Below are 15,513 nucleotides of genomic sequence, written 5' to 3'. Positions count from 1 at the left end.
CACCAAGAAATCACACAGCTTACCCCTGCTCCCCTGTAAGTCATGATCGGAATATAGTACTTAAAGTTCAGATTTCAGTCTCCCTAAGTCAAAGAAATGGCCATAACTTTTCAGCACACTTTCAAATGCCTCCTCTGGAAACACTTGTCTCATTTCATCAAATTTCCCTGGATTGACTAATTCTAAGAAGCTCATGCTTTCCAAATTTGAAAAACGCTGAGAAATCTGCTCCATGAGATTGTCTAGGATGGCCATGTACAAATTTCTGTAGCGGTCCTGGGGATCCTGTAATTGTGACAGACTGCACTTTCTAATAGGTTCATCTTGAGGGTCTGATGTGAGATTTGCTGCTTTTGAATAAACTGCTTGATAAGCCTCCTCTGACTTCTTCTCCTTGACAAAAGCAAGGAGAGACCAAAAATTTTTTTTCGCAGTAAAGAACATCCATGGCCCTTTGCTGGATAATATCAAAGACAACATCTGTCTCAGAGAATATTTGTTCATATGTGTACAACATGAACACAAACTCAAAATCCTCCAGTTTCATTATGAAGCCTTTGGCAGCATCTAATGTGTCATCATCCATGCTCTCATCTTGAGTAATCTTGTCAAAAGTCTGCAGGAGGCCATCATAATTGTTTGCCACAGTGCTCACTATCTGTGATGTGAAATTCCATCGAGTAGGAGCATTTGTGGGAAATCTTGAAGACCCTGCAAACTCAAGAAAAGACATCTTTTTTGTGGACTTTGAAAAAAAGAGAGAGATGCAAAAAATATTCTTGACTCAGGCAAGCATTTAGCACCCTGGAACAAGACCAAGTTCAGTCTGTGTGCATAGCAATGCACAAACACTGCACTAGGGGCTATTATTTTAACTTTGTTTAACTATGGCCTGTAGGCCATTGAGAGATGAAGCAAAGACTACAGCCCCATCGTAGGTTTGTGCCACAAGTTTTTCTCTAAAACTGCAGCCCTGCATGTTCTCGTTTAAAACTTCAAACACAAACTGAGCTTCTCGACCCCCTGACACATCCAAAAATCCAATCAAGCACTCTTGAATTTTACCTGCAATATCCACATATCTAACAATGACAGACAGTTGGGCATGGCAAGATATGTCAGTTGCTTCATCCACCTGCCATGCAAAAAAAAAGGAGCAATCTGAATTTCACCTTTTATATGATCAGAAACAGTGGCTGCGAGAGCAGAGATCAAGTCATTTTGGATTGAGTGGGACATCCCAAAAAACACAGCTGATGACTGAAATTGTGTGGCCAAGACAGAGTCATATTTAGCTAATGTTTCTGTAAATTCCCTGTAATTCCTCTTAGTTGCTGATTCACTACTCTCATCATGCCCCCTGAATGCCAGCTCCTGACAGCCAAGCAAGGAAGTCACATCAATTAGACGGTTTAGGAAGGCCCTGTTTTTTTTTCTTTTTTTTTTACTGTTTCATTATGTTTTGCCACCTGAATGCGAGAACCTTCATTGATTGCATGTTCAAACCTGACCCTGCCCAGACAACTTAACCTTGCACATGAACTCACATGTTCTTTGCACTTTTCATGCCTTTTGTATGCCCTGTCAATTTTGCCCAGATCCCCAAAACCCATGTTTAACCGAACACATCCTACTGTATTCCCTGAGAATATGAATGAACTAACTCTACTCGTTTAATTATTTAAAGAATGATTTTTACAAACGAAAATGGTTTATATCACCAGCAAACAACACAGAGTGCAGCAATTCGTCGTACCACTTCACCTGCAAATCCGCATGGAACTAAACTCGAATGTCTGTAGCACTGATGTATACTTAAGTCATGCTGTCAATCAAAAAAGGGGTTCCGCCCATTAAACAGCTCCTCCAATCATCATGCAGCAGCCCTGCGTCCTGGCCCGCCCACTGCTCTATTCACTCCCAGAGAAGCTGAGCTTCCCTAGAAGTGACCATTTTGGTGCATTTATCCAATTACCGTCCAGCTTTTCTGCAGTGAAAAAAGCTCTTTTGTGCTGCCCATAGAGCTCCAGTGAAACTGGGCTTCAGAGGGGTTTAACGCAATTTATTTATCTACAATAAATACCTGATTCTGAACGAGCTAGTCATGAAGTTGAATGCGTTCTAGTGCACTTTTATTAAAACCAATATAAATATGACAGTGCACATATGAGCATTTCTTTTCTGACATAGTGGAGGAAGCTGAGCTTTCCTTGTAGTCTTAGAGCAGTCGACAATGTTCTTTGAGGAACAGTTAGTACAAGTCAATACAATAAGACAAGAGACAATTAGACAATAAGAAAGTTTTAATTTAAATAGTGAATTATTTCTACCACGGTAAGCCATTATAGATCAGTTAATCATAATTTACCATTATTATTACAAATTGCTATTATATAAGTGCACAGATTAAATGTGTGTACATTCTCAATATATGTTTGTTAAAGCCCATAATAACCTGTGCTTATAACTCTTTGTAATGGCTTTATGACTAGTAGATGCATTACTAATACAATTACTATTGCAAAACTGCCATTTAATCTAATATGCAATATTGGTAATAAGAGAGTACAGTGTTTTTTTTCTTCTTATTGGTCTATGCTTTGGGACCATTATTAAAACTATTTATTTATTTATTTTTGAAAATAGAATACCTTCCTTATTTATTTTCTACATATTCTAAAACCTTGGGAAAAACATATCCATATAAACATATTATAACTACAGACATTTCTGCAGAAGTATAGGTAGGTGTTCCTTCACCGTGTGCTTATAAAAGGCTGCAGCATAAAACAGGAAGTCCAAGAAAGCAAGAAAAGCAGATGAATTTTATCAACCAAATGCCAAATCTCACCATCTTGAACAGCAATTATCAGACTGCACATTAGAAATCTCTAATTGAAGGTTTAGAACCTCTGATTTCAAGCCACCAATTTATCTGCTTAAATTCACCAACAATTACCAAGAACCAATTACTACAAAACGACTATCATTAGCTGGAGCTCTACAAACTCCACATTTAGTTTAGTAATTATTTCCAAGTTGGCAGACTGTCTTATCAAGCTTCAGAACAGGATTATCAACTGATGTTGCTAAAACACCAATGTCAGATCAGCATCATCAGATGTAGTTCTAGAAACATGACCTCAAGTCAGTACACAACAGCAGGTCTGAAATACATACAGCAGGTTCTGAACCATTGACTTGACATCATCAACTTATTGACTGCTGTTTTTGACCCACTGTCCATAAGTCTTGTGTTATGAGACAGCGTTCTAAAATCGTTCAAAAAAAAGTTTGGAAATATAAGCTATTCTTCACAAACTACCAACTTCATGTCTGATGCTTTCATGTTGAAATTTAAAACCACTGACATCAACTGCAGTTAAATACCCTACTTAATTTCCAGAACCACTTAGATTAGGACTATTAGGACTAAGCTTAAGTTCTAGAGCTATTTAGAAGAGCTTACGTTCTAGAGCCATTTATTTCAGGTCAGCAATAAAAAAAAAAAATTGCCTAAATTCCAGACTCATTCTAGAGTTCAACTAGCTGATAGATAAGTCTAGACCCACTGACTTCAGATCATGAGTTAACAGCTGGAGTACTACCATTGTTATTAACTTAATCTCCTAACTGCTGGTCTGGAACCACTGACACGCACTGATAAGCAAATAGATATTGGAGCTCTAGTCTGTAACATTCTACATATTGTGACGTTCTACAGCCACCAGCAAGATGTGGCAGCTGCAGATCTAGAATTGTTGGTGATTTACATGCAAAGGATGTAATGACACCCCATAAAGAGTTTGCACCTGATGTATTAGGACAAGATGTTCCAAGTAAACAGATTATTAAATCAGTTTAATAATATGACTTGATCAAAAATGAGGAAAAATTCTGGCAACTAGTAAGAAAAGACAAGCTTGTGAGTACCATCAAATATAATGCCATTTTCAGCTTCCTACCTAGCCTTGGGTGAGGCTTTGATGGTGTTCTCATGTTCTCCTGCTCTCCTGTATTAGGGTTTCTATAGAATATTTACACTTACAGTAGCTGAGTGATGTAAATATAGCTACAACCCCATGTAAATAGCACTGTTATGGACTGGGATGAGGCCACCTATACACACATTTACCAGCACATTCCCAGTACCTAAACACCATCCTGGCTTTAAAAAGTACATAAACAAAAGAAATGAGGTAGAAAATGTCTGACGAAATTCTTAAGGTTCTTATAAGAATAAATAAAATTAAGCTTTAGCTGTATTAACAGAAATGTTATGTGAATATAGCTATGTTTTTGTCAGAGCAGTTCCTACTGTAACATGACAGAATCTTCAGCTGAGCTTAGATGGTGCGGTATAATACATATATTTCTTTTAAATATATAAGGTTTTAGAGTTTACGAACAGACCAGCTTTTGAGGTCATGATGGTCTGCAAGAGCTTGAACATTCAGTAGCACATTTGACCCTCACCCTTGTCTAACTTGAGGTTAATTGCATTTTCCACCATCAGTTAGAACGGCCTTTATAGCTGATCTTAGGTGGTGCTCATCCACTTATAAGTCTTCCGTATCCCTTGTGCACTTGAGCTTGAATTGGTCCATACTCCACCTGCTCCCCATCCACAGTAATGACTCCAGGCTTCGTGATTGGCTCAAGCCTAAGTGCTCGAACACGCCGGTACATAAGATGTGGGCAATTACATGTCAGGTGTGTCCCTTTCTCCATGGCCAGGAAGAGTCGAAGCAAGGCTGATCGTGATATTCCTGCTGTTACATAGAGCAGGTGAAGGGACCCGTCATCAGGCCGAGCATCCGGTGACACAATCAGCTCCTCTGCCAGGTGAGAGTGGCAGGTTGCCAGAACTAAAACAAATTCTTGCTCTTTTTCTATGGTCCAATCTGTTGGCACTGGATCTTCAATAGGGCTCAAAAGGTTGTCAGGTAGTTTGTCATCCTTTGGCTCATTTTCAGCGAGTAAGAAATCATCATCATTAGAGTTAGGATGTGGATTTTTACTTGTGCATTTATGAGGATTTCTTTTCTTCTGCAGTACTTGTGGTAGACACTGAATAGAGGAACAAAAAATGGAATGAGGATGTGAACCAGGGGAGGAGGAAATCGATGCCATGTCTGAGTTCTCTCTAGCAGGCAGGAATGCCAGCTTGCCCTGGTAAGTACGTAAAGATGCCAGGCGCAGAACAGTGCCCACGAGGAAGCGCATAGCACCAGCTTGGCGGAACTTTTCGCTTTCAATGTCCACGTCAGCCACAAAGCCCCAAGCGAGTGACAGGAAGGAGAAGAGACGGGGACCAGTGGAGAGACGCACAGAGACGATGTCCAGGGGACACACCAGACCTTTACAGAGCAGGAAACAACAGCTTAGCAGCAAGTCCTCACCCAGTGCAGGGCTAGCTCTGGGATACACATACACAATATTTACCAATAAGATGTACACAAACACATACAAATGAGCATTTAGAATAGAATAGAATAGAATAGAATAGAATAGAATAGAACAAAATTTAGCAGGTGTCTCCTAAAACAGTGTCTCATGGGCATAAAAATAGATCTAATAATAAGAAGAAAACTAGACCTATGTCCAATGAACCTACAGTATAGAGAATCATCATTGTATAGTAATTAAATCTCAGTGTAAAATTAAAGGACCCGAATTAGGATTCCAGATTTTTATGTATTTTCTTTATGTCCATTGCATATAGAGAGTGTCAGAGCAACATACTCTGAGTAGAACACATAGACCATTCCATTCTCCACTACGGGCCACAACTCATCATTCTGCCTGCACTGTCTCACATGAGCTATGTCACTTTGGGTGCTTAGAGTAATGAATATATCTTCTGCTGTTTAATTTCCTGTGTCCTATGCATATAAATTACCCCATTAGTGCTCCCAGACTCTAAATTCAGTCACAAAAGTCTCATCACCCATGGAGGCTAGAACCAGCTCTGATTAAGGATCTGATTAAAGATCATTCAAAGATGGCTTTCTTTTTTGTAATCTGCTAGTTCACAAGCATTTAGTATCAACATCATCAGCTTTGTTCTGATTATGTCTGTTAATCTGGTACTAATGTGCTGGCTGGTGCTGTATGTATTGCAAGTTATTCTTCTAAACACTATGGTAGTTAATGGTAGATAAATGTTGAACAGTCCTTAAAACATTATGGTAATAGTAAAATTTTGCTGCTCCTATAAGCAATTCATCACAATAATAAATTAAAAGGCATTTGTACAAAATCTGGAAAAGTCCCGGAATGCAATGCCACTTTTTATGCATTTGGGACAGGTTCAACTCGGTTTGTTACTTATCTGACTATCACTGAAAATCTGACAATCATTCAAAACATTTAGAGACAGTAGCTAACAATTCCGAAATTGAGACGTGTATAAAGGCAGCAGTTTTCTGGTCATCTAGTAGCCTGCAGTTTAATTGGCATTCACTTCTCCCATTAAAATCTAACATGACCCTTTATAACACTGTGTAATGTCAGTGCTCACTGTGTGTAATGGTGCACCGATGCTGCAAGTGCATTCCCAGATCCTCCAGGCAGGATGCCGAGTGGAGTGCGGATCGCTTCGTCCCAGTCTTCCCTCTCCATCAAACCATTGATCACCTGCAGAACATATTCTCTCAATTATTTGCTAATACACCCCCACACATACACCCCCGCACTCTCTCACACACACACACACACACAGACCAACCTCGAACAGAAGTCCGTCCCCTGACAGGATGACGATGGCGCTCCACTCTGACAGATCGGCGCTCCTTACCAACTCACGTGCATGGTTCTGATGCTCTGAGAACAAATCACATGCTTTTATTTCATTGTAAATATGTGTGTTATTATTTGAGAATACAGGTCAGAGAATTTTCACTGCTGCAGTGGTGCATAATTATTTTGAAATATTTGTCGTAGAAGATGAACGCTGAACCATGTGTCACACACATACACACACTTAGACAAGAAAGTGAGAAGTAGAGGTTTGGGGTTGAAGTGAGGAAAATGGACAAAATAAGGGGTTAAAGAGACCTAGAGAGTATAAAAAGAAAAGAATCTTATAGGGAGGAGGCGCTGAGTCAGCGCTATCTCTCTCTCTCTCTGTGTCAGGGTGTACATCATGTTCGGATCAACCACCATGCAGTATATTAAACCTGAGCTGCTGTCACTATTCTGATCCTGTGGGATGAAGCTACTGCACACTTCAGCTAATACTTACAAAGTGAGAGAAGGACGGTCTTACAAAGGACTGTGGAATCAGCGACTCAAATATCTAGAAGTATTTTTCCTGTGCTATTCTCTCAGCTCTCGTCTCTTGGACTACTCCGTAAAAACCGCAGACAGGAACACTAACTCCCAGTGTCTCTGATCCACTTCTGCTCGCTGTCTGTGTCTGTGCACTGATATAGTACTTTTATCTAAAAATGTCAATGAGATAAAAATATGTCCTCTATATATAACTGCAGACTGGAGACAGAATGTTCCTGCAGTCTAGGGTCACTGCGTGCTGACAGATTTGGGTTTGTTTTCTTCACTTCGGAACACTCAGTAAACAAATAACCTACAGATGCTGCTGCATCCTTTATTTGTTACATATACATTATTGCACAGTAAAGTTTTTGCTTCTGATATCCCAGAGTATTATAAAGCTGGGGTCAGATCACAGGGTCAGCCATGACACGGTGCTCCTGGAATAAACAGGGTTAAAGACCTGGAGCTAGGGCTTGAACTAATGACCTTCTGAGCAGTAATCCAGAGTCGTAATCCTCTGAGCATCCACTGCTCTTGTAGTACCTTTAAACGAAGAGAAGATGCTGAAGCTCCATTTCTCATTTCTTTTCAAATGACACCAGTGTGAAAAACTCTTCATACCATTATGGGGAGTAGTAATATTTTGATAATAACAATTTATTTGATAATAACAATTTGTTGCAGCAGAAGAGATGAATATGGATTATTTTCATGTCATATTTAAGCCTTTTTTTATCATAGTGAGTTATTTGGCATTGGTGCAAACCATTGTATGTTCTAAGCAAGACTAGGATTTGGCTTCCTAATGAACAGTGTCTCACTAAAAATATGCTACCAAAATGCATAGTGCTAATTAATGCAATACACCATTTACATTTAGCAGACGCTAAATTTATCCTGAACAACTTACATTTTTATCTCATTACACATCTGAGCAGTTGAGGGTTAAGGGCCTTGCTCACTGAGCTACCCTGGCTACACCATGATTCAAACAGGTTAAGTGAACCTGTTCTAAACATAATGCTACCACCCACATGCTTCACAGTGTTCTTAGGTTGATTAGCTACAGTACGTTGGGTTCATTCCAAATGTAGAGCTTTAAGCCAGCTTAAATTTTGTCTGATTCAACTGGAGAAGCTCTTTCCACATGTTTTGCTGTTTTGTTTAACATATTCTCTAATCTCCCATTTCACTTTCGAAGTGTCGAGACCGAAAATAATGCAGACTGATGATTGTGTCACATACTGTGTGACATAAAGATTGCATGAAATGTGAAACTGTACTCATAATGTTTAAACCATGGAGGTAGGGTTGGTACTTTTGTGTGTGTGTGTGTGTGTGTGTGTGTGTGTGTGTGTGTGTGTGTGTGTGTGTGTGTGTGTGCAGGCCATGCAAACAAACCTGTGGTGATGAGTGTGTGAGAGATGTTCGCCTCAGTGAGCATGCTCAATACAGGGCCAGTGTAGAGAGACATCGCCTGGCCTCGTCCACTCTGAGGATTCACCAGCACCATCATGCGCCGTCTGACACACACTCGGTTAAACTCAATACCTGAGAAAGTTAAAGACACACACATACACACACACACATACACACACACACATACACACACAACTGTACTTGATACAAGACACAAAATCAATATTATGAAAAAAATACTGGCATCACAATTTTCTTTTTTTATCGATTATATTTCATTGTCTTGTGCAGATAGGGTCATGCACAGATAGACACTTTTGCTAGATTATCCACTAAGTTCATTCACAAGGCTTATGTTTACACCCTGTATGTCAATAACACATTTTCCGACAAGCTTTTTGACTTGAACCAACACTACTGTCATACAGTACAAACAAAACAACATTAAAGTGTCTCTGGAGATTCCTGTGCAGCGCTAATTTAACACACATCTTCCACTTCTAGGAATTTTAATCGGGCTAAAATACCATTTTTCACACCACTCAAGATCATAATGCTTGTACAGTGTGTGAACAGATGGAGACTGGTGGTGTTGAATATGCTGATCATTTTTTCATGAGAAGTGAAAGAAATGCACTATTAACTGAAAATGGAAAATGTGCATTTGTTAAGGTCATACTACTTCCTAGTCATGTCCCAGTCAGGTTCTCAATGCATCCTTTATGTTGTCACAAGTTTAAAATCAAAGTAAGTTATTTCTATGTCCAATCAGATTGCAACACATTTTTACCAGTGCTTATCACGCGCTTACTCTTACATCCAGTAGGTTAGAATACATACTTTTGTTTGCAAAGTGATGGTGTGAGAAACAGGATCCAGTATGTATACTAAATTCTATGAATATCACAAAACATGCCGATAACCTGCTGCATAAACATAGTAAACACCAGAAGAACATAATCTGAACTTAATGCGGTCTTCTACAATGCGACGTCCCAATGATAACTCAGTCTGAACGCCATCCAATCTTTTCCATCTGCGCCATGCTTGTAATATATCACTGAAGTCAAGGAGTGTTAGTTATGCTGTTAACTGGTCAATACTTTTGTTACGTAAGTTATTTCTGTGTCTTGCTTTGCACGTCCGAAAAAGAAAAAAAAAAACATGACAGCTCCATGTCAAGACAAAACTACATCCTTACCAGTTGATATGTGTTTCTGACATTTTTTGTGGATGTAGAGGAAACCTGGCTCAGTGTGATGTTGTGGTAAAGCTTTTGTTGTTTTCTAGTGCTCCCATCAAGGGGTCACCACAGTGACCCATCTGATCTGCATACAACTTGGCACGGGCTTTACACCAGATGCCGTTCCTGATGCAATCCTCCCATTCCGTCTGAGCTTGGGAATGTTACTAAGGATGTCGTTTATCCAGTTAAATGTTAAAAATTTACAGATCTTAAATTACTGATGCAAATTTTATAAAATTAAGAGTAGTTGGAAGGTATAGAGCATAGAAAGGTGTAGATTGGGACTTTAATGTTATAAATAGAATAGAATAGAATAGAATAGAATAGAATAGAATAGAACTGTGTAACCTGCAGGCAAACTACAGCTAAAGGAAATACACAGATGTCTAGTTCATTACTGATTCAGCAACGTCCAGCAGTGTGCGAACAGATGGAGGTTAGTGGAGGTGAAGGTGATGACAGCTGTCCCATGAGCTGTGAGGTTTTGACTTTTTGCTGTGTAAGATGTGGAGAGGACAAGCAAGCCAACAACTCTGAGCAAGCAATTTGTTCCTCCTGACACAGGACCACTGAATGATACAGTTAGAACGAGATGTGGAACAAAACGGATCATATGTCAGGATCAGACAAAGGCAAGAGAGAGAGAGAGAGAGACTTCCTCACTTCACTCGTGTTTAGCTGTCTACACAATATTGCAGAACATCTTTGGATTTCCTGAACAGCACTAAAACACATGCATTATCGGCATTTAACAGTGTTAAACCTGTCTCCTGTACTCAGTTTTTATTCTATTCAGCATTTGTTTTTTGACCATTTTATCCCTTTAATCCAAAGGCTCATACACACATTTATAAATTATAGAACGGAAGGCAGGAAATCTGATCTGAGTTCAGCTTCCATTAACAGAAAAAACAGAACGGTAAGGCCGAGCTTTTAGGCATCATGCTGTATTGTTTTAGTCAGATTTAGGTTTCATATACTCAAGATTTTTAAATGCCTAATCTGTTAACCTTAAACCCTTCTCCAAAACTGCTACTTGAGCTAGCTAACAATATGTTAGCTTTAACATAAAAAAATACTGAGATAGCTAAACAGCTTAGATGAAGAGCTTACTTAGCTATGATTAGAAAATTACATCCGCTAGCCTTCTGTTATCTTGGATTCAACACTCTACTTCAGCTAACAAACACCAGCAAAATATTACATCCAGCCATTAATGGCAAAAATGCGTTTTTAATATTCTTAGACTTAATTTAAATCCACTATATTTACTACTGTATCAGGCATCTGTTAATGTCTTCCTGTGCACACAAATTGCCACAACACACCCACACAACCTGAATCACTGATTACACACAAAGGACACAATATTGTGGTCAACTATTTTGGAATATATTCATGCCATCAGGCGAAAAAAAAATTCCATAGATGTGATAACCTGGTGATTCAGTACATTCAGGTCGTCAGCTGACCTAAATTTATTGTCACATAACGTTGCTTAGTCTAGATCTGAGCAACTGAAGCAACCCCAGATCATAACATTGTCTCTAGAGGTTTGTAAAATGGACATACATGGTGCATCGCTTCATGTGCTTCTTTTCTTACTCTGACACGCCCATCACTCCGGAATAGGCTCAATCTGAACTCATCAGACCACATGACCTTTTTCCATTGCTCAAATGGAGTCCAATCTTTATTAAGCAGTTGGCTATTTTCCGCTCTGCTTATCCCACATTACTGTTTATGTGCTTTTGTGCATGACTAGACAGTGTTAATGGTTGTGTCTGTGTGCGCATGTATGTGTGTGTGTGTGGCAGAGAGCCAGGTGTAGCCTGAACACCAGAGTCAGCATCATTAATGTGCAGCCTTGCATGATGCATCACAAATGTGTGTGTGTGTCTGAGAGAGAAAAAGAGAAAGAGAGATCTAGTGAGATTTTTTCATTACACCATATGTTTCATGTTATTTCTTTTTCTTAAAAAAAATATGCAGTGACCACAGCCATTGACGTCAAATAAATTGAATGCTAATGCCATGCTTTGGTGACCTTCAGAGCGATTGGTGGAGGAAAACACAAAAGCCGAACATCAGGTCAGATGCTTTATAGGCAGATCCCACTGCTGCACACAAATAAAGCTTAGGGAAATCTATAATCTGATGTTGAGGCCATGTGTCCTGTAGAAATCTGCTTTATCTCCAAAGAGCCATTTATATGGATTTGAAGCTTTGCCTCCTTAAAAGCTCATTTGAAATACTACTGTTAAAATCTGAATTACAGGCTGGTCAGAAACACACACGCCAAAATGAGTTGATAAATTCTGCATGTGTGTTAGATGGAACAAAAAAAAGGAGGACTCTGAAGACAAAGAGTTGCGTTTCAGAAAAATAAACTGGACTGATGATACACTCCCTTCATGAATGCAGATTTATGACAATGATAATGAATACTTAATAGGTACTTCATCCACACTACACATAACCCAGCTCCACTCTCAGCTTTCCAAGAGGTATTTTATATTTTTGTTGTTTGTGAACGTTCGGTAAGTGTCTGAGAGCTGATCAGTGTGTGGCCGTCGTCTCAGATCTGCATCATTATTCTGAGTCTGATAAACTCTTGATGTTGATATGGCTTAGATTTCACTCAGCGAGTCTTACATCAGCTGATTAGGCTTCAGACAGCCGCATGCAGCCCTTCTTTCTCAGCCCTGGTTCAGGCTTCAGCTTAGGAACAGGGATGCTATAAAAAGATGCTGATAGTGATATTGTTTCAAGGTGATGAACGTTTTGCCTGCATTTACACCTGTTCAGAGAGGTCAACCTTCTCTTCAAGCTGTGAAGAGTTTGTCAGGATAAAGTTTATGAATAAATAATAAATTTAAAAAAAGGAAAAAATCCTGAATGACCTGCAAATCAGAATTTTGAATTAATAAGCAATTCTGTCATCTTTCTGGATCGAAATGCAAGGAACAGTCTATGAGACTGAATACTGAATGTAAATGTCTAATGTCTAATCTGTGAGCTCTTCCGGGAAGTTACAGTTTGTTCACGCTGAGACTCCTGAGCCATGTGCCTTACACTGCACAATTTTATAAGTGCACATTAGTGTCAGGACTTCCAGCTCTCTTCCTCTGGGTGTCTCCTAACACACACGCACACACACACACTCAGACTGAAAGACTGCAGAGTCAAGAGTATTTAGGCAAAAGTGTATTGAAGAAAATGCTGAGCTTGCTAATAAACAATTTAAGCTAATGTTAATGAATTAGTAGAGCTGAGTGTCTTTAATCACATTTCCAGCAGGGACTTTTCAGTTCCGAGAACATTCAGCTCCTGCTTCATTGTCAGTTCTCTATTGTCTTTAGTTGGTCAAGATCGGTAACTGAATGATTGAGACTACTATTAAAGACTTTTTAAAAAATGGCAAATTAAACTTCATTCGTTTTACTTAAAATGCTTTAAAAGCCATCTCCGGAAAGAGAAGTCAGCTTTCAAATGTACAACATTGTGCATTTTTTCACCTCAATTAACTTTCTGTTCCAAAGTAAGTGAAATGAATCACCCGAGCTTAGATCTGGTGTGCTCGGTGAACACTTCTCCGATTCAGTACAGGCAGTGCAGTTCCTTTAGAGAAGAACCAAAGTCTCTTTTTCAGTAGAACTCAGTCTTCCAAGAAGATGAGAACTCTGGTCTCTTTGATATCAGCCAACATGGGAGTAAAAATGTGGTACAGTGGTATCTCGGCATACAAATGCCCTGCCTCACAAATTTTCGGCTTAAGAATGGAAAGAAATTTACCCCAGCAGACGAAGCATTTTTGCATACAAGCAAACAAAACGAGCCGAACCGAACACCAGCTAAGTTGCATGCATACGTCTGGGAGCTGTTTAAAACTTGTTTGCAACAGTGGAAAGCCAAGCGATTTTGTGCAAAAATTTGTGAAAACTTTGCACCATGGGACCCAAGAATGTTAGCAAGGATGGTAGCAAGAAGAAAAGTCACCTTCAGTTTTGTTTTAAAAGCAGACAGTGCCAAGAGGAATCATAAATTAAGATTAAATGGGGTTTACTGTCTATTTATTTAATATTTACTTTTTTCATAAATAATATATAGTTTTTCTAAATGTTTTGTTCATTTTTATATGCAAAAATATGATTATGTGTTGGAAATTTGTAATATTATTGGATGGCTAAAACAGATATATTTTTTTATGGGGAAATGCGTTTCACAATACGAAATTTCGCCTTACGAACTTGCGTCTGAAATGAATTAAATTTGTATGTCCAGGTACCACTGAGACTTCTTTTGGGGTATGATTGAACTGCATTTCATTACCATTGAACATTATCTTTGCACAATGACATTAGTTTAATCTGATCTAATCTAATCTGATCTGATCTAATGTATAATCAGAGTAGTTAAAGCAGATGAATGCAGGAAAATAACGTTTGCATTTGTTAAATGCTAATATTAATTCATTCATTTATATAATATTTATTTATTTTAATGTATTTTATTTTCAGTAATGAGACATTGTGTGATCAGTTGCATGCTGAAAGGTCGCCTGTTTTACTTAAATTTGTGAGTTAAAAAAAAAAAGAAAGAAAACTTTTGATAAACTTTTCCTCACCGTCTCTGAGAGCCTGGCCGTGCTGTGCTGCACGGTGCCTGACAGCGCGCGCCCACCGCTCCGCCTCCCCCAGGTTAGCGCGCGCGTCCCCCGCGGTGAGGACCCTGAATCGGTGCTCCACCCTTTGGCGGCCGGAGGGAGCTCCGGTCCAGCCGCGCCGCACCGGGTACAGATACACCGACAGATACGCCGCCGCGTCCGCCTCGTCCTCGCTCCGGCACGCGCGGCATCCCACGCAGTCCCCGAGCGCGAGCTCCTGACCTTGCTGCCACACGGGCGACCCGGGACCCCCGAGCCTCCGCACCGACAGGCGGCTGTGCGTTAAGGTCACGGAGAATCTCAGTCTCCCCGTCGCCGCGTCGGTGAACTCCGCGCGCAGCTCCGCACCTCCGTCTCCGTCCATCACCTGCACCGGCGGGGGGCAAGTCACCGGATCTGCACCGGACACCGCGGCACGGGGGGAAGGTGGAGGAGGGAGCAGCGCGGGGACTTTAACAGCTGGATTTAGTGAGGAAACACACACACACACACACACACACACACAAGCGCGAGAGAGATTTATAGACAGACAGACAAATAAACAGACACATACAGAGACAGAGAGACAGACAGATAAATAGATAAGCATATGCTGTAGCTATTATTATTATTATTATTATTATTATTATTACATTTCAAGTTTATTGCCATATGCACAGTAAAGAACCGTTTCCCCGTACAATGAAATTATTCCTTTGCTGTCCACAATGATCGCCACAAAATATCATATAATAATATTAATATTATTTCATCAAATATAAATTATCACTATTTTTATTATAACATGTCCTGATTTGAGTTCGCAGTGAACATTTAATCCATAATCACGGATAAAACTTACACGCCGCATCCCATTAGTCCGAAGTCACGTGGGTTGCCGTGTCATAGGTCGTATAAATTCCGC

At 39.7% G+C, this 15,513-nt stretch overlaps 1 protein-coding gene across 1 annotated transcript; it reads right to left on the bottom strand.

The window, feature by feature from the left end:
• Positions 1–4,551: 4,551 nt before the first annotated feature.
• On the bottom strand, positions 4,552–15,046 carry LOC128515909 (sphingosine kinase 1-like). Its single transcript, XM_053490163.1, has 5 exons — positions 14,571–15,046; positions 8,680–8,829; positions 6,731–6,825; positions 6,524–6,639; positions 4,552–5,419 (listed from the first exon to the last, which is right to left on the bottom strand). The coding sequence occupies exons 1-5, from the start codon at positions 14,971–14,973 to the stop codon at positions 4,552–4,554; spliced, it is 1,632 nt and encodes a 543-aa protein (XP_053346138.1). The 5' UTR covers positions 14,974–15,046.
• Between the last annotated feature and the right edge of the window lie 467 nt (positions 15,047–15,513).

This window comes from Clarias gariepinus, chromosome 28, assembly GCF_024256425.1.
Source record: "Clarias gariepinus isolate MV-2021 ecotype Netherlands chromosome 28, CGAR_prim_01v2, whole genome shotgun sequence".
Lineage (NCBI taxonomy): Eukaryota > Metazoa > Chordata > Actinopteri > Siluriformes > Clariidae > Clarias > Clarias gariepinus.
Note: the sequence above shows the minus strand (reverse complement) of the source record. Positions and strands in the feature narration are given on the sequence as shown.